Below are 20555 nucleotides of genomic sequence, written 5' to 3' on the forward strand. Positions count from 1 at the left end.
GTTCTAGTGGGAACCACGCTTAATTAAGTGTGAACCGACAACGCAATAATGCTGCAAACATCGCAGGTTTGATTTCGCGCAGGCGGGGGCAAACACAATTATTGGAAGGGCATTTTCTTACGTTGCGTAAGTTGCGTTACGTTGTGTCGCTAGTGGGAACCAAGTTTAAGCGGCGCTTCATAAGCCCGGGGAGGACGTGCACATAATCCCGTTCATACAAAAGTTCTGCTTCTGACAAGTGAGCAAATGCACCCATTTTCTACTTCCAACCGTTTCAAAACAAGGGACCTGGCGAGCATAAAGCGTGGTTCACACTAGCGACGCAACGCAACATACGTAACGTAAGAAAATGCCCTTCCGATAATTGTGTTTGCCCCCGCCTGCCTGAAATAAAATCTGCGATATTTGCAGCATTGTTGCGTCGTCGGTTCCCACTTGTGAATACGCAATACAGCACTTTGCGTCAAAACGTCGCTACGTTGCGTCGCTAGTGGGAACCACGCTTTAAGCGTGGTTCCCACTTAAACGTAACGCAGTGACGTATCGACGCAAATGGCTGTATGGCGTAATCACAAGTGGGAACCGACGACGCAACAGTGCAGCAAAAATCACAGGTTTGATTTCACGCAGGCGGGGGGGCAAACACAATTACTGGAAGGGCATTTTCTCACGTTGTGTAGGTTGCGTTACGTTTCTTTGCTAGTGAGAACGCAATACATCACTTTGCGTCAATACGTCGCTGCGTTGCGTTCTAGTGGGAACCACGCTTTAAAGAATAGATCCTCAAACAACTTTGTACTGGTTTCTGCTACGTTGCATTGCCCAGCTTGCTTGAAATGTCTGTTCCGATTTTATAATAATTTTGTACCAACAGGATGTCCACATCTTTGAAAAAGACTGTTACTTACTTATGTGAAATAATACTTGCCTATAATAAATAATTGAATAATTGGGAATTACTGTAAGAATTACACAAACCAGAAGTGGTCTTACATCCCTGATTATACCGTATAATTTCGTAGATCTCTCTCTTCCTTGTTTTGTCGCACATTATTAACAGGATGCATTGTGAAGAAATGAAGTTAACACGGAATGTACTACCAACATTTAAAAAAACAAGTAAGAGTACCGGTATGATTTGATCATGAAACTTAACAGTTAACCATAAGTTAACGGCGTTCTGTTATAGCGGTCTCTCGTATGATGTCCTGTGGGCGACAGATTATCTCAAGTTCAGCGCCCTCGACAAACCTCTTTGTGTACGTCACTTTCTGAGTAGCGATGATTGATACGGTTCTGACAAAATGTTTATTAAGTGATGATTTAAAGTCAACCTCATCATTGTCATTGTCTTATATTGTTATTATAATCATTATTATTATTATTTATTTGCCCTGTTTTCACGTTATTTCGGTAGTTTCATTTGTTAGTTGAACATCCAGTCGTCACTGTTAATGTACACTGTTTCATTTGCATTCATCACTGTTTAATGAGTTCGTCATTGTTTGTTGTGCATTTCGTCACTTTTTCATGTCAACTTTCTTGCCCACAAGAATAAAATGTACACGAATAAACGTTTGTGTTTTCTACTTATAAAATATCTACATTTATTGTGAATACCCTTAAAAGATACAATTAAAAGAAGAAAATATTCTACAAGTTTGTTTTACAAGGAAAATTATTTAAATGTAAAATTGCAAGGTAAATTGATAATAGTTTGATTTAGCTGTAACACCCAAATAAGAAAATGCTTTCATTGGATGTAAATACGGGATTATTAGGTATTTCCCGTCCAGTTTCATTCTTCGATATTGCCTGTCAATTCGGCTATTTTAAATAATTAAAAAATATAATAAATTAAATATTCATTGGATTAAATACCAATTCCCCCTTTAAGTTTCCTGCTAATTCTACTTGCTAAAAATTGGCCTACTGAAGAGTTTCGCCGGTAGCACCTCAATATTGTACTGTATTTGCACTAATTAAAATGATCTATAGTTTGTTTTTTTTAAATAACTTCTTACTCCTTCTCCAATTTAATCCTTCTCTACTCCCCTTCTTGCAATCCGAGATGTTAACGACACTGCTCTAAAATTGACTCCAGATCCGTTTTGTTGCACATGTTTTTTTTAGATTATAAGACTCATCGCTGAGATCTTTACAATTAGAAAATTAATAAAGTTTGATGATTTAGAAACATTTACGGTGGACGATGGATGGACCAGATTCATCGTACTCTTGCTTGCTGATCCACATCTGTTGGAAGGTGGAGAGGGAGGCAAGGATGGAGCCACCGATCCATACGGAGTATTTCCTCTCTGGTGGAGCAATGATCTTGATCTTCATTGTTGGTGGTGCAAGAGCGGTGATTTCTTTCTGCATTCTGTCAGCAATACCTGGGTACATTGAGGTACCTCCAGACAAGACTGTGTTAGCGTACAGATCCTTACGGATATCAATGTCGCACTTCATGATTGAGTTGTATGTGGTTTCATGGATACCTGCAGATTCCATACCTGGTGACAAGAGAAATAACTATTTTAGAAACACAATCACTTTGGAAACACATCTATAGGCCCTACTTTCTCAATAGAAGTGGTGATACAAGAGGCGATGTCGTAAGATTATTTAAAAGTATACTTGCAAGCCTCAATACGGAAGGAATGAGGCAAATAATGAAAATTGAAATTAACTTGCAGAAAGCAAAGTTAACTTATTGAACAAACGAGACAATGTTGTAATTGTGCATATAATGAGTCGGCTTAGCAATAAAATTGAATTGAATTAAGTTTCTTTATACCAAAACTTACCAATGAAGGCTGGTTGGAAAAGAGTTTCTGGGCACCTGAATCGTTCGTTGCCAATGGTGATGACCTGACCATCAGGAAGTTCATAGCTCTTTTCCAAGGATGAGCTTGATGCTGCTGTTGCCATCTCTTGCTCGAAGTCCAAGGCAACATAGCACAACTTTTCCTTGATGTCACGAACGATCTCACGTTCAGCTGAAAAGGAGATTTTTTGTAATGGTTTAATTTGTATACTTTTGGAAACTGATTGAATTTGAAAAGTGAATTATGCAGTAACACCGGTTAGAATGTTATTTAATTTTTTATTTTTTCGAGATGGGGATGTTTGCTTGGTATTTTAAAAACAAACAAATAATTAAGTCATTGTAATCGTCACTCAGTTTTTATTGACGTCATTATTAGATCATTATTCATTATTATTGTAATTACCACACTTATTGCATTTACAACTTCCGATTATCTCACCTGTGGTTGTGAAAGAATAGCCTCTCTCTGTGAGGATCTTCATTTGGTAGTCTGTGAGGTCACGACCAGCCAAGTCAAGACGCATGATTGCGTGTGGTAGAGCGTAACCTTCGTAGATTGGTACGGTGTGGGTTACACCATCTCCGGTATCAAGAACAATACCAGTTGTACGTCCAGAGGCGTACAGTGAAAGGACGGCCTGGATTGCAACGTACATGGCTGGGCAGTTGAAGGTTTCGAAAAGGATCTGTGAGAGAAAATGTTTTATAATAACAACACAGATCACAAAACGTTTTTTCTATATTAGTATATGTTATCTACCTTATACCTTTTGTCTAACGAACTAATGTTAATGTTACCTGTGTCATCTTTTCTCTGTTGGCTTTTGGGTTGAGTGGGGCCTCTGACATGAGTACTGGATGTTCTTCTGGGGCTACTCGGAGTTCATTGTAGAATGTGTGATGCCAGATTTTTTCCATGTCATCCCAGTTTGTGACGATACCATGTTCAATTGGGTATTTCAATGTGAGGATACCTCTTTTGCTCTGGGCCTCGTCTCCTACATAGCTGTCTTTTTGGCCCATACCGACCATCACACCCTATAAACAAGTTATGTTATAGTATAATAGTAGTAAAGTAATAGGCCTACAGTACTAAGTATAAACATAATTGTTGTTGTTGATTGATGTTTAGGTACACGAATACAGATTTTTAGCACACTCATGACCAGAGAACAACATTCGATGACTTTAGGCCTACTAATTGAAAATAAGAATGACTTAAAAGATTGGATTTGACAAGGCGAAAATGACCCTACTGTATATAAAGCCCATATTCGAATCGGAAGCTAATGCGCTTGCGTAATACTATTTCTATCTACTATTTGTAGCAAGAAAAATAAAGGACAACCAATCATGAATGTTTGAGGAATATATATTATTGGCTAATGGCAAATAGACTTAAAAGTCTTAATGAGAGTTCATCAGTGAGTGTTTTTTTATGGATTGTCCCTGGATGGATGTCACTTTAATGTTTGCCTACCTGATGCCTTGGTCGGCCTACGATGGATGGGAAGACGGCCCTTGGGGCGTCATCTCCGGCAAACCCGGCCTTACACATACCAGATCCATTGTCTACTACCAAGGCGGCAACATCGTCGTCACACATTTTGATTTATTTCTGTAAACAATATATGTTAAATAAATAATTATTAATAATTAATTGTTATATTCGTACGTAATGAATTCAGCTGTTAATAGTAGTGTAAATAATTAGAATTGGCCGGAATAAATTGAAAAAAAAAAATCTTTCTAAAAATGGAAAAGACATTCATTCAACAACAAAATTAATTACTGCCCTCAACGGACAATAACTTTTTTGGTAACTGGGCTTTAATTCCCAGGATTCCAGATGCTAGCCACGCCTAAGATAAGATAATTAAAATTATTGTTGTGAAGTTATTTTCATTGCTGTTGCTCATTTTCCACAAAAATAATAATACACTGGTCTGAGTATTTATAATGTATTATATATTAGCCTTATACAAAGTTGAATAATACCATAGGCCTTTATGGAAGAAATATCATAACATAATTGATTATGCCAAATAGGCCTCTGTGTATTCAGTTTTAGGATTGATAACAGGTTTAGCGGTACTTATTCAGATAACACTTAAGTTAAAGAGGCCATATTTGAACCTATAAGCTACTAGGCTAGCTATGCCTAGGATGGATATGACCACATCATTTTCTCGCTATCAGTAAACACCAGTCTCTATCCTATTCGTGATCTTGTTAGCATATTTTAGTAACCCATCCTGTTTTGGGATACCATGATACTATTATCCGCTAACTTTATCACATTTGGTTGAGTGTAAAAAGCCTCAACTAACAAGCATAGGTTTCCTATCAACTACTTAAAAAATACCGAGGGTATGGTTGGGTTGGGTCGAGGATGGGAGTGGTATTAGTCTCCGGCACATTAAACTTAGTTTCGGTTTAGTATTCTTTCTTTATCTATTGTATTGATATACCATGAGTGTGTCCTATAGAGTAAATAGGCCCTATAGTATGCCAGTGTTATACAGCATTCTCAGTATACATGTGGGCGTTGCCAAATCCTACTCTTATGGTATATTACTTCTAATGATGCAGCTATAACTAAATAATATGATTTAATAATACATTTACGTTGAAGTTAAATCGTTCTATACTCCTACTTAACTACCGAATTTATCTATCTATATCTATAATAATCAACTAGAAAATGCTAGCAGTATACATCCATGTTCGATATACTGAGTTGTAATTCCTGGCACCCATTGATATGCGGTATATCTTGAATAATAATCCAATGTTTCAATAGGAAAATGTTATTGATTAATCAACAGTCTATACAATTATCCTAGCTAAGCATCGAAGATAAAAATATAAAAAAGTTTCACTTACGAGGTATAGTAGCTACACAAGAAAATATCCAAGACGGATTGATGGAGCAGTAGTTCCTTTGCCTTCGAGAAGAGGAGTGAGACCTAAACACCACCGCTAGCCACTCATATTAATTGGGGTGAAATTCTTTGAGAAAATATGGAAAGACAGCGCTTCCCTAATTTAGAGATGTTTGCAAGTGGTAATGTAAGCCGTCAGAAGTACACGGGTGGCGCGCTTTGCCTGTTCCTACGGCGAGCATTCCATTACCAAATAAGGAGAGACACTAATGTAGCGTTGGCCTGGCAACAACATCATATTAGCCCCACCTCTTAACTGGTTTCACGAATCTCTCATAAGTATTACAACCGGTTGACTTAAAATGGGAATAAGAAGGAGGAGAAATAATTACAAGACGCAATGAAATCATTGAATATGTATGAGGACTGGATAAACTCGTGAAGGTGAGATACCATCAACACGATAATACAGAAGCGGTTGGCCTAGGTTTATTTAATTACATTACTATAAAAAGGCCTGTAGGTCTTCTCATTTTAGAGCTAAGTTTTAAAACACAGTTTTGTGATTACGAAAGAATTTTTTACTTAAATTATTAGGCCTAAATGAGAGCAATCACATGATAATCTGACAACGTTGAGAACCTCAGAACTTTCATGATTAATAACACTATCTAAATTATTAATTAATAAAACGACCCATTTGTTATATTGTTTCGGTATAACGTTTATCAATCAATAAAGAATATAGATATATGACCTAACAGTACTTTTTACAAATTCATTAAATTATAATTATTTAAGTATTTACGCTTATTTATATTAAACTTATTTTAATCATCAAAATGATTCAAATGATTAAACTAATTTAGATATAAGAAAGAAATCTTTAATAAGGATTTATATAATAAATGAAAAATAGAAGGCTGCGGATAAGGGTAGAGAAATAGAAACGATTTTTGTTTTGAAAAAAAAAGAAGAACTCAAAGGGGCATCCAGCAACTTTTGATGCTGATATGTTGTGAAGGTCTCGTATATTTTTAGCCTTGTGTAAATATTTTGGAATAAAGTAGTTATACGAATTAATAAGTCCGGTTTAATTTCTAATAATTACCTTAAAATGTTTATAAATTATTGATATTAGCATTAATAATCAACAGCATCAGTAGGGCTTTCATTATTATCATCATTTTTTATTTATTTTTATTCATTTCAGTAATACAAAAAGGAAAAGCATGTACCAACATATATGGGCTGTACACAAAAATCATCGAACAAAATCCATATTTAAAAAAAAAAAACACTATCAGTACATGCTAATTATAATAACATTTTTACAACATGATGCTTATTTTAAATCTGGAGCAATGTGGGTATAGGTGACTTTACTTTCTGTATCTTTGAATCTTAAATTCCAAGCATAGGCCTAATTGTTATTTATGGTAATCATAATTTTTTTTTTATTATTACTATTATTATTATTGTTATCATAATGGTCATTATTATCATCACAATTGTCTTTACCACCACCATATCTCATCATCATTATCATCACCATATACCACATTATCAACAACTTAATTTTACTCACTCAATAATTAGGCCTCGTAATGCCTAATGATATTTAGTTTTATTTTTTGAATGAATTGCTAGCTTATTAAATACAATTATACAATAATATGTATTCTCAGAAGACATATGCCTAATATTATCTTTAATCTTTCCTTTCCTATTCGCGTGCTGTGTTATTTATTGCCAAAAAAGTCATAATGTTTTACGACCAACGAATGTTATGAAAATGAACTTATAGTATTAAGCGTGAACTGAAATTATGTCATCCAATGAAATTATGGCAATGTCAGTAGGCTCCATATTGAGTTTGAGGTCACTGTATCCAAGGCCATGTCACAATTTGACAAAAGTAGGAGGAGTTATGGTGGCCTAACCCATGTTAATGGAACACACGGGGACACTGTATAAATAACCATTTATGGATGCGTTGATATAGTTAAGCCAAAGTTTGTCGCCCGGACTTTAATTGGAGCGTAACCGATGAGAGGTTATGTAAAATTGGTATACATGCTAAAAGTAGGCCTAATGTAATGGAATGTAGCAACTATGTCCATCAAGAACCAAAAAGTGTTTTATTATATTATTTAGAACGATGAGTTTGTTTGTGGATAGTGTTCTGGCTATTAAAACTACGACGGAGAATTGCAATGTATTTTTTTACGCGTATGAACGTGTATTATTACCTTGGATCGGGCAGTTTGTTTATTCTGTCATTTTGGTCTGTTATCAGTCATATCTTCATACCCGGCCCATGTAATAGGTGATGCTGGGGTTGATTAGCGCAAATCAATGATTGTAAGACATAAAGTTAGCCACTCATCATCCATGTATTTGTATGTTTTTGTTTGTGCACGGCCCCAGGGAAAAACAACCATGTTGATCTGGACCTCCGTGATAAAATAATGTAGAATTTAATTGAATAGGCCTACACTGTGTAGGCCTAATTGTAACAGCAATTACATCTAAACAAATTATTATTTTTATTAAATATTTATCGTATAACTTGATGGCCTCATTACATTATCATTACATGTATGTCTGGTGTTCCGATATCAAGTTTTGTGGGACAATAGGCCTGTAGGCCTACTACTACCACTAAAGTTCGTGTGTTCAGGTAGGCCTATCTTGTTTTTCCCCGCCACATTTTATCTGTAAGGTTGTGGGTAACTCACCAACAAACCCGGGTATAACTAAGAAGCAACATTACTGTGATATACTTTTATAGCTCCCTGTACTAACTGATGAACGTAGTTTTAGGCCTAATGATAAATAGTCGACATTCCGACAGTTTATGATTCACACAAATTCCCCGTAATATTGCACTGATATTAGTCAATGTTAATTGCATGTCGTATGCCGAAGTTTTCGCGATAGAATGAATCACGCAGTTTTTTTAGGCACATAGGCTTAAACATAGAGATATTATAGTTATATATAATATCTCTATGGCCAGAATAAAAGCTTGGAGCTCGATATTCTCGCCACAAATAGGCCTTGTTTTATCATCCGTAAATATGATTATTCTGTCTGCAGTTTTGACGCCATACACTGAACTGTTTACAAGCGTTCTTTGCTGATGAAAAGCATACTTTTGTACGCGCACGTTTAATGTTTTTTTCGTTTCATACCGTAACACCCGGCATAGCACCACATATGATTTCAGGTCATTCCCATTAGATTACAATTGAAGTGTTACCGGAAATGCATTATTTGGAGTGTTTTGTACTTCCGATTTACGTACCACAAAATCCATACGATGATGGAGACGATTTAAATTAAGTAAATCGAATAATAACAATAGGCCTATATAACAGAATAATTTACTGTATTGTATTATCTGGTTTTTGTTTGTTTGAATGTTATAAATCATTAATGTTGTGTGTCTCTATTCGTCAGCTGTTATTGATTGGCTCCTATGAATATTATGCATTTCATCTTTATGTCTTTAGAAATAATGTATACAAACCATTGTCTTATTTGGTTTTTTTTCTTTTGTGTTTTCGTCCCACTTTTCTACTTTTAAAATACATTTACAAGATATCAATCATAAACAACAGTGAATGTATTGACAGACATAGAACATTTTTATTTTCTACATGTCATTATTTCAAATCAACTATAGATAGGCCTTAAGAAAGCGTGCCAAATTCGGTATTGGCATAATGAGATATAGTGAATGTTTTTTTGTTTCTAGTGAGTCGATCGTGACACCCCTAGAAAGCACGAAGATTATTTTTTATCCCATGATGATATTTCTTTCTCTTTCTTTCTCTTATTATTTATACTATTTGTATTCTATCTGTATTAAATACAAACATTGTTTTCCAGTTCATAATGATAGGGACGAGTCGACTTCTCTAAGCCATTAATTATTAATAAATTCCAGTTCATAATGATAGGGACGAGTCGATTTCTCTAAGGCATTAATTATTAATAAATTCCAGTTCATAATGATAGGGACGAGTCGACTTTTCTAAGTCATTAATTTATTAATAAAATGATCATATGAAAAGTGATTATATAGGCCTACAATATTAAATGTATGCATGGGCCAATTATTGTTTCTGAATAGAGATAACAATGTAGTTACCAGCCCTGCAATGCTGGATATTGTCAAATTTATTAACAAAATGATCAAATGGCCGAGCGGTTAAGGCAGGGGCGCCGTTTACCGTACCGGTACATAAGAGCCAACAACATCGGCAAGGGTTCGAGGCCGACTTGCTCCTAGTTCTGGTGGTTGAACAAGTCTTCTCGGATAAGGACTATAACCGTAGGTCCAGTGTACACAGTTATAACCTGTATGCACTTTAAAGAACCCAGTTCATTATTCGAAAAAGAGTAGGGGGTTACCCCGGTGAACTGGTTCACAAAATAGCTCCTGTATCAGGGGGATTACCACCTATCTGATAGGACAGTGATTAATTCACTATTGGTAATCCTTGGCCGCATTGCCTAAAGACATAAAATAAAATAAAAAATAAATAAAAATATGCAGAGTTATGAACAAAGAACAAACAATTAAAATATTAAATGTATGCATTGGCCAATTATTGTTTCTGAATAGATATAACAATGTAATTGGGCCTTGCAATGCTGGATAATATCAATATCATTAATAACATTATCATGTCGTAATATCGGGAGTTGTGAACAAACAATTAAACAAATATTAAATGTAGGTCTATAAATGCATGCATTTGAAAAATACTATTACTTAAGTGCTATTTCTTTATGTCATTTTATATCAATCTCACAATAACAGTATGATATTGTTTAATATGCCTTCGTGCAAACAAAATACTATTACTTAAGTGCTATTTCTTTGTGTCATTTTATATCAATCTCACAATAACAGTATGATAGGCCTATTGTTTAATAGGCATTACGTCCAAACAAAATACTATTACTTAAGTCCTATTTCTTTGTGTCATTTTATATCAATCTCACAATAACAGTATGTATTGTTTAATAGGCATTACGTGCAAACAAAATACTATCATAGTCTATAGGCCTACTTTGTTTTGAAAGTTAAGTGATCATGAATGAAATTCTTTTAGTGTTCATCACGGTTGATATGACTTACTGAAGTTAGAATCATAACCCGAAGCTTTAACGAACCAATCAGAGAACGGACCCGGCAGGCGGCGTGCCCGACACCCGTGTGACCCGAGCCGCGCCAAATTAGGAAGAAGAATGCCTCGCTACCTATCCATTGGCCTGGCATAATGGGTTGCCCCGTGGCCATGTATTCCAGCCATTTTTTAATTTATTAGAATATTTAAATCCCTCGTAGGTCTATAGAGGTTAAAAATCACTGTAGCGTTTCAAATAATGAACAACGTTTGTGAGCTAGCTTTATTGCCCTATAATTCATGGTGTCATAAAAATAAGCATATGTACTGGGCCTCGACTTAAAATATAGAAATAGTATTTTATACAATATTACATACATAAATTAAATATAAAAATATGTATTGTATTGGATTTTGCAAATTACAAATTAAAACAAAAATTGAAAGAATTTTATATACTAAAATATAAAATATTGCTTTGCAACATTTCCGAATCAATCCTATATATATATAGTACAATAAGTTAATTAGGTTTTTTTTTTAATTTTTTTTCTTTTAAAGTACTAATTATTACAAATAACCTACAAAATTGAATATATAAAAAGTGGTAAACTCGAATCGTAATGAAATGTAGATCTTGAGTAAAGAATATTGTTAATGATAAACAGTTAATTGAATTAATAAACGTAAGAAGTGCTTCTCCGAACCCTATTTTTGTAGCTACGATGACAATAGAGGGAGTTAATATCATATGGACTAGTGATGATTTCAAAGGGAGCCCTAATTTGAAAAAAATTAAATTACGGTCCAATACACTTCCTCTATCGCCGATTAGCAAAATTTAACCAAAAAAATTAGAAAATTGCAGTTCATCCTATAAAACGGACTTATTTGTTGTGAATTGACGGATAAATTATGTAAGAGCCCTGGAAAAAATGTTGGAAAACCAGATCTGATTTTTAAAATTAAAACGTGTGTTGTGTAAAACTTTGATTATTTACCTTGATTTACCTTGATCTTGGACATCTAAAGCAATGCTTGTGTGTCCCTCCGGTATATTCTATTACATGTTCTATCATATGGGGAAAACTTTAGTGGGTGGTGTTTCCAAAACTTTTCTAGTCGGTTTTTAAATTGATTAACATTTGCAGCTTCTATTACATCCTGAGGCAAGTTGTTCCATGTGTCGATAATAGAGTTTGTAAAAAAATTCTGCCGTATCCTTAAGTGAGTACGAGGTTTGCTAATTTTCAAAAAGTGTCCTCTGGTTCTAGATTCAGTGGTTAACTTAAAAAAATCCTCATTGTTACATTTAGTGAAACCGTAGAACATTTTGAATACTTGAATCATTGCGGATCTCAATCTTCTGTATTCTAGAGTAGGAAGGTGCATTTTGGAAAGTCGTTGACTGTATTCATACTGACGTAAATCTGCTATCATTTTAGATGCACGCTGTTGAATCTTTTCCAACTTATCAGATTCTTTCAAAAAAACATGTTGCCAAACAGTACTGCAATATTCCATGGATGGTCTTACAATCGATTTGTACAGAAGAGATAAGATAAATGAGATAAATTTGTATTAATTTAAATTCATAAAATGTTATGATGATTAAAGAAAAATGGTGTTTTGTGGAGGCTAGATTGGGGGTGAAGGAGGGATGAGTTTGTAAATATCAGGGTACTGTTTGGTTTTCATCATTATTACATTTTTACTATTGTTGATTGTAAATGTTATAGTTAGCATTGTAATGTGGTTTTGAGTAATTTTTTGTGCCACTGTTACAAAAGTGTATGTTCAAATAAATGATTATTATCATTTGTATTAGTATTATAAGCTAAGTAAGTGTGGCCTACGTCTTTTGTAAGCGAACGAATACAAATTAATTAATTATTCATAATAAAAAAATTAACAGAGTAATCGGCTCAACGCATGTACAACTATGCGTATTCGTGAGAAGCTATATAGCTTTACTCGATTCGAAAGTACTTTAGACCAATTAGAAGAAGCCTTAAGGTACATCTGAACGCAGGAGATGGGCTTACTAGCGCGTCGTGGATACTGGACTTACGGTGCAGTCCTGAAATTGCTCAATTAAAATGTCAGGTCTCACTCTTTCCTTGCAAGACCAACTGAAACGATGTAGTAGAAGAATATCTATAGAGGGGGTACTTACATTTTTCAATTGAAAGTACATTGGCTTAGAAACAGACACTATTGACCTTAATCCTATTGGCGGATTTAGAATATAAATGAATTATAATGCTGGCATTAAAGTGTTTCAAAAGCGCGTACGTTTATATCAAACTTTACTCTATTGTGCTTTAAAGATCAATGCGATTAAACAGATACCTTTGTCACTTTCTATTGTAGAGTTCCACATTTTGGTCTTCTTTTGTGCGTGGTTAAAAAAACATTTATTTTTATGGACAATTTGTTTTATTCGTATTAACAAACTTGTTATTGGGTAATCAATAAATGTGTATAGGCCTCAGGGTCTAAAGGCACTAGTTTATGTCCATAGTTCATAGTTGGGACAACCACACCACCACAAAAACCTCTTAAAAATCATTTCAAAATATCACAACAAAATCATAAGAAACACGAAAGTGTAGAAGTCGGGTTCAATTCGGGTTTAGGTTCACGCTTTTCAAGTCACGTAACTCATACCGTGAAATCCACACTAAGGCCTAATCAGTAATCAAACGTTTGATCTAATAATAATAATAATAATATCACCATCATAAAGGTTAGATTGTCAACTACAAAAATGTATCAATTTTTTCTACAAAAGTTTCAACCAATCATAAAGTCTGTTTGAATAACGTAAAAAGAGGGTTAGCGCCCTCTATTTATGTACGTTCTTTGCAGCATGCTACTTAAGTCAGTTTCTTCAGACAATGGCGGTGATTTCAACGGAAGATTGTTTACAGTACTTTGCACGAACCACTTCGTAAATGATTATTGTCGTAATAGTTGATGGAATATAATGTTTAAGGTGAGTTTAAATACCAACATCAAGACCGGTTTAATTGTATACCGTCCGAAGATGTTTTACTGTAGATAGGAACATTGGTGTTGCTTAGGCTTAACTTTAAGAAAGTGCGGCGCACTTTCGACCTGTCAAACATGGGCCAACAGTTGAGGCACTGCCTCCTCTTTACAGTGATGATTGTAGGCCTAGATGAATACCTTTGGTTTTCATCAGAATCGTAAGGATTTCATGTGCTCCAGCCTGTGCCCCATTTAGCCTGTGCTTTCAGAACGTACGGTATATTAATTTAGTTGAATCTAAACTGGAACCTTTTTTTTTTAAAGTTATCAAACCTTAACATGTGTTTTTCTAGTTTTCGAATAGTATTTCAGAAAAAAAGCTTGAAGCAGCAAAATGTATAATTGGAAGAATTTATGTTACTGTAATTGACATTGCAAGTTCCTAAATAAAAGTAGTTTATTTCTGTTACACCAATTGACCTACTTTTTAAGATAAGTTCATATACATTTTTACAAATGTGTAAAATTGTACTAGATAGATGACCATTTCTTTTGAATTGAAAGTAGAAACAAATGGAAATGAAACTTGTTGAATAATGAATTTCTTCTCTGTGCATACTGTAGCAGGTTGCCCATACTTAATGTAATTTCTTCTCTGTGCATACTGTAGCAGGTTGCCCATACTTAATGTAATTTCTTCTCTGTGCATACTGTAGCAGGTTGCCCATACTTAATGTAATTTCTTCTCTGTGCATACTGTAGCAGGTTGCCCATACTTAATGTAATTTCTTCTCTGTGCATTCTGTAGCAGGTTGCCCATACTTAATGTAATTTCTTCTCTGTGCATACTGTAGCAGGTTGCCCATACTTAATGTAATTTCTTCTCTGTGCATACTGTAGCAGGTTGCCCATACTTAATGTAATTTCTTCTCTGTGCATACTGTAGCAGGTTGCCCATACTTAATGTACATTACATTTTATGCTAGGGTTGTAAAGGTAAAAAAGGAAAATACCATACTAAATCCATTTCAGGATATGAGTCATCTTTAAACCCCAAATGGTCATGTTATTAACTTGGTTATCCACAGGTTCTATAGAAGCTTACTTAAGTACTTTAAAATTGTGTTTTTTTTTCTTACTACATCAACACTTTTTTATTTCAATTTTTTAAGTAACAGAAAGCACAGCTTTAATGAGGTCTCTGGTAAAAGTACACATTTAATAACATAAAGCACTAAAACATTATAACATGATTTTAAACTGAAACCATCCAGTATCTTGAATATACTGCATTGCATAAACTTTTTTCATTACCAAGACATTACCAAAAAGTCAAAATTCTATAACTCACAACTCATTTAATTAAAGGAATTAATATCTCTAGAAATGATTTTTTCCCCATATTTTCTTAGTTACGAACCAACCTGCCCAATAACAAAACATGTTAACAAAGAAAATATGTCAATCAATACCGAGAGCTTGTCAATATTTGAGCAACGTCTGAAGTATAAAAAATCAATTCATTATCAGATATGTTTGCATTGATTATGATTGATAGCTACAGTATCACAAATAGTATTAAAGTCAATAAAGAAATTTCAGTTTTTCCAATCATTTAGTTTATCAAGAGTACTGTAGGCTATATTTTTATTGCATTGTCAAACTAATTTAAGAAAAATTGCAAGAGAGAATAGTGAAAATTATCTTGTTAGATACTACAAACTATCTGTTACGATTTTCAAATCTCTTCACTAAATGGGAGAAAATCTTATTTTAGTGTGATTTTCTGTATTTTTTGTTGTATATATGGAATTTGTATTCTGAAATAAAGTGATCAATCAATCAATCACAGGCCTCGAATTTGGGGATTTTAGGGGCAAGGCCATTTGGCCTCCGGTTTTCATTGATTTTAGGGGCACCAAGGCCAAATGGGAGGGCACCAAGGCCATTTGTTTTAAATCAAAGGGGCACCAAGGCCAAAATTAAAAAATATTTTAATAACTAGGCCAAAATTTTAAAATAGCTTGTTTCCGGTTGAGGGTGGAATTTTTTTCCATAAAAAAAAAATTCTACCCGCAAAATGTTTTGGGATTTCCCCCTATTCATCAGATCGCGGAGTAGTAGTACTAGTAGGACTGTCTACAATACATCATCTTTTTGTATTTCATATAAATATTGCGTGTATTTACGATCCATATAAATAATAAATAGGTACGATGTTCAGCGTTTATAGTTTACCGTCCTGTGTTGAATGTTTCATTTAGTTTCAAATAATGCGATAAAAAGGCATGTGAAGCCGCCAACCAAGTAAGGCCCGGAACAGGTATAAAAACCCTTACAACAACAGCAAGCTACTCAGCCTTACTTAGCTAGCAGCCGACGGAGAAAACATGATACAAAAACAATTTGTTTGTAGGCCTTACCTACAACTATTCATACACAGAGTGTTAACCACGATAAAAATCAAGCCAATTACATTATGTAGTAGAATATAAATTATAGTTATTTTCCGAGTTTCAATTTCTGAAGCTTTTTTGTTAGTACAGGTATAACCCATATTTATAAGAATTCAAAACACGGACGGACACCGACCCCTTTCTCTCTCTGTTTAGCCTTCGGCACGTGTATTCTGGACTATACCATTTCCTTGAATTTGGTAAAAACGCGTTTGGTAATTTAGTGTACGACGTTGTTAAACAAGATTTTTCGATGATCTGTCTGCTGGATTATTGAGGTGGGTGCGATAAAATATAAATATGATATACTTCAAACGATCTTCGGGTTGAGGTGCAGGTTTAACTTTGGTGCTAAGGGTAAACACCCCTAATTTTACACGTATAATGGACTACACCATGCAGGAACGCACATGGTATTTTCTTCTCAGAGGGTGCGTGTACGTCAAAAGGAATTGTTTTTCCAACGATCCGCCGATCCTTCGCGCGGCCGGTGGTTGTTGTGTGTGAAATTTCTTATCAGAGGGTGCGTGTGCGTCAAATAGAATTGTTTTCCCAATGCATCATTGAATTGCGTGTGTTCGACCGGATCGGCGGCGGGGGAGGATAGGCTAGGCTAGCTAGGAGTGCGTGTAATATTTTTTTCATCGAAGGCGGCTAGCTCGATTATTGTGCGACTTTAATACTTTCAGTAACCTCCGATCGAGGAACGTTTTTAGCTTGATTATTAAAAGTTTACACCCCTGTATTTTAATGTACTATCTATACCATGATTTACCACGCACGGCGGCCGGGATGATATTGTTTTGGTTACCCGGGTACCCTATTGCAATGTTCGATGTTTTGTTTACTGTTTGTGTATTAATAAATGCGTTTAGAGAAATCCCCTTGCAACGAAGACAGGCGATAGTTTTGCGTCTCGTCCGAGTCGTGTAAACAAATCTTCTTGACATTATTTTCTATCTAATTCAGTGGTTTTTATTGTGGTAAAACTCGGGAAGGGCACTCGCGGCCAACGCAAAAAAAAGGGCAGGCCAGTAGTGGCCGTGGGTGCTATTCATTTTCGAGGGCATTGAGGCCAACTGGGAGGGCACCGACGGCACTGGCCGCGGTGGCCGCGGTAAAATTCGAGGCCTGCAATCATAATAAACATTTAAGGATACATCAGCATCTGAATCAGAGATTACAAAAGACCTTTTGGGAGAACAGAATAAAATAAATAATAACAGATTACTTTGTATCATTTTACATACAGTGGATTCAAGCTCTTATTCTTTTTATTGATCATTATGCTCTAATATTATATGGTGAGCAACAGGACTTAGAGTGGGGCAATGTGGGTCAAAGGTCTTTTCTTGCCATTACTGTTGTTTGTGTGTAAGTCCTTAGACTTTATTCATCATATTTGTGGCCTGTTAAATAAGGAGCTTTTTCCTACCGGTAATTTCAATTGTACTGGTTACACTACTATACCTGTAGGTTTAATTTTGTGATACAATTGACTTACCAGATTTACTGTACATACAGGTAATATGAATGTTATCATCATCATCATCACACATCACCTATGGTACTAGTACAGTACTCAAGTGGTGTGGGTTTATAGTACAGTATGAAATGTTATCTCTGGCATTTGATTAATACCAACTATTTAATTTTTGCTAACTCAAGAGTGCAATGGTGATGATAATGCATTTATGACAGATTTTCTTTTCTCAAAAAAAATGAGAAAAAAAAATTAAGCATTTAGAGTGAAAAATTGTAGAGTTCACCTGTACTGAATTGTACAGTAGTAGTGTGAACATCAGTTGCTCTTGATATTCTTGATGAATCAGTGTTAATTTGCACATAATCAAGTCTCATGTGTGAACGTAGCTTTGTTTTACTACATAAGATTTATTACTTGAGTAATTTACAACGCAGGTCTTATGTTACCTACTGCCATGCTATTTAATCCAAATTATCTAATTTTAGTTTAGTTAAGAACATGTTACTTTGAAAGTAATATGCGAGCATTTGATACATAATGCAATTAGTATTGGTATACCTTCACTTATTTTGTAACACAAACTTTGTATTCTGCATTTACATAGAATACCGGATACTTCTGTACAATTACAAAAGTATTTTGTTTAAAATAACTGTCTGTATAAGATGAATATAACTTTAATGCATTTGTTTCAACCCTCAATCTCTAATGAAGAATAACGAGACATGCTAACAGTACTATACATTTATTAGCAAATAAAAAATTAATGTACAAAACATGAATAATGACACAACATGACATGTCATAATGATGATTATGAAACAGCTTTCTTCAATATTTGGTGCTTACTGTACAGAAATTATTTTTAGTTGGTACTATAAATTATGGTATATGGTTGGATCTAGGCTAACACAGAGAAAATATGTTTTAATTAAAATTAATTTGGTGTTTCTTTATAGGTATAATAATGAGAAAATATTTTATTTTTAGATGTTGATAAAACACAGAATAGAAAGAAATGTGTATTAAACATTAAAAAAAATATACCAATGTTTGCATTTTTCTCCACATACTGTACAATATGACATCCAGTATCATAAGCAAACTATGGTTTAATGTATAGCTAGGATGTATCTACCACATGTGATACATATGTGACACTGTATACAGAATTTGCCTATGATACAGTACAGTATACAGTACCCATAGACACAGTACTGAGAATCAGCTACTTATTTTACCTGTATTGTTACTAGAGTAAGCTTATTGACCATTATACAACTTAGTTTATTCTCTCGCATTTAAAAATAAAAAATGCTAAAAAAGGTCCTTGTTTTAATTGACTATGAAACATATTTCTTGTTCTTAATCAATTTGAATTAAATTCAGCGTCTAATGCTTTATTTTGGTCAGTTTAGCGTTTCATTGTTGAAGATAAATGCCTGTTAAGGTGACATTGAAACATTGTTAATGAGTGAATTTTACTTCTAAACAAGGTTTAGCAAACAAAGCATTGTATTGAATCAGCTTAGTTGGTATTGTACTGTTTGTACATAATGTGCTCTGAACTACGGATGGTGGATCCATTAAAGAAAGAAGAGAGAGAGAAAGACATTGAAAAATGTTGCATCCACAACTCCTTTCTAAATCACTTCCAGCTCACAATGTTACAGTATCTAATAAGTTCAGAAATTTGTTCTGTTTAAAATTAATTTTAATGAAAAAATGCTTTTTTTTGTGTATCTGTTTTTCATTGGCAATATTTTTATAATCAACTTTAATTTGAATTATATAAAACTGAGAAAACAATAATGAGATAATATTCACACAGGACAGAATGGAAACAAAATATTATTTGTGTCTTTTTTAAATTAATGTATCAAAATGCTTGCCAAATTTCTTAGATAAAGTTTTACATTTATTTTTATTGTTTGTGTTGTTCAATAATAATATAGTAGTAGTGCCAAATTGTCTGCATAATTTTACATTAATTACCACTGTATAACTTTATTACTGTCAGTATGTCTATTCACTGTGTTAGTACACTTTTCAATGTTTGCACTTGAAGCTATTTTGTACAGACATTTTAGTATTCTAATATGTTTTATTCCTAATAATGTATTCATACTTGTCTGTCACATAGTTTTCTTACCAAATAAGGTAGGGTATAATACACAGCTTACCTGTACTCCCTAACTCGGGGTAAATTTGATTAGCTAAATTGTAATATAAATTGTTTTTGTGGATATAGAGTAGACTGTATTATAACATTTAAATTGATGCCAGGCAGTACAGTAAAGTATGTACACTACATTGTTGTGTAAAATCCAAATGTAAAATAAACTGATATGTTCTTATTTTAAAAAGTAAAGAATAATTTAAATGCAAATAATAAATGTATTTTTTTAAATTATTTATTTTACTAATATAGGCCTACTTACAGTTACCAAAAACACTACAGTATTAGGTTTAGTTAAAGTAAAACACTAGGTTGATATCGCTTTGTTGTGACTGTACAGTACTGTATCAAATATGTAAGGAATTTAACTGGATGAATAGTACAAGTGCTATAGCAACTTATTAAGTCCTGATACATGAATCTAATTAGCCTCATACTGTGATCTATCTACCAATGAGGTATATCAGTACTAACTGTAGTGTTATTATGTTTTGTTTCAATGGTTTAGAACCGCTATTAAGAGGACGCTATTGTGACCCAACAAAGCGTGGCCTTAATAGGGATGTCCCATGAATATG

The 20555-nt window shown here is 34.1% G+C and overlaps 1 protein-coding gene across 1 annotated transcript; it reads right to left on the reverse strand.

Annotated features, from left to right (window-relative positions):
* Positions 1 to 1576: 1576 nt before the first annotated feature.
* On the reverse strand, positions 1577 to 5879 carry LOC140063525 (actin, cytoskeletal). Its single transcript, XM_072109877.1, has 6 exons — positions 5720 to 5879; positions 4314 to 4451; positions 3632 to 3871; positions 3273 to 3519; positions 2811 to 3002; positions 1577 to 2516 (listed from the first exon to the last, which is right to left on the reverse strand). The coding sequence occupies exons 2-6, from the start codon at positions 4437 to 4439 to the stop codon at positions 2191 to 2193; spliced, it is 1131 nt and encodes a 376-aa protein (XP_071965978.1). The 5' UTR covers positions 4440 to 4451; positions 5720 to 5879; the 3' UTR covers positions 1577 to 2190.
* Positions 5880 to 20555: the final 14676 nt, after the last annotated feature.

Source organism: Antedon mediterranea, chromosome 1 (genome assembly GCF_964355755.1).
Source record: "Antedon mediterranea chromosome 1, ecAntMedi1.1, whole genome shotgun sequence".
NCBI lineage: Eukaryota > Metazoa > Echinodermata > Crinoidea > Comatulida > Antedonidae > Antedon > Antedon mediterranea.

Excerpts from the sequence above, each read along its gene's own strand:
- LOC140063525 (XM_072109877.1), bottom strand. The coding sequence starts at position 4,439 with ATGTGTGACGACGATGTTGCCGCCTTGGTAGTAGACAATGGATCTGGT. Across the intron at positions 3,872-4,313 it reads TAGGCCGACCAAGGCATCAG|GGTGTGATGGTCGGTATGGG; the intron begins GTAGGCAAACAT and ends ACTTGTTTATAG. Across the intron at positions 3,003-3,272 it reads CTATTCTTTCACAACCACAG|CTGAACGTGAGATCGTTCGT; the intron begins GTGAGATAATCG and ends TCTCCTTTTCAG.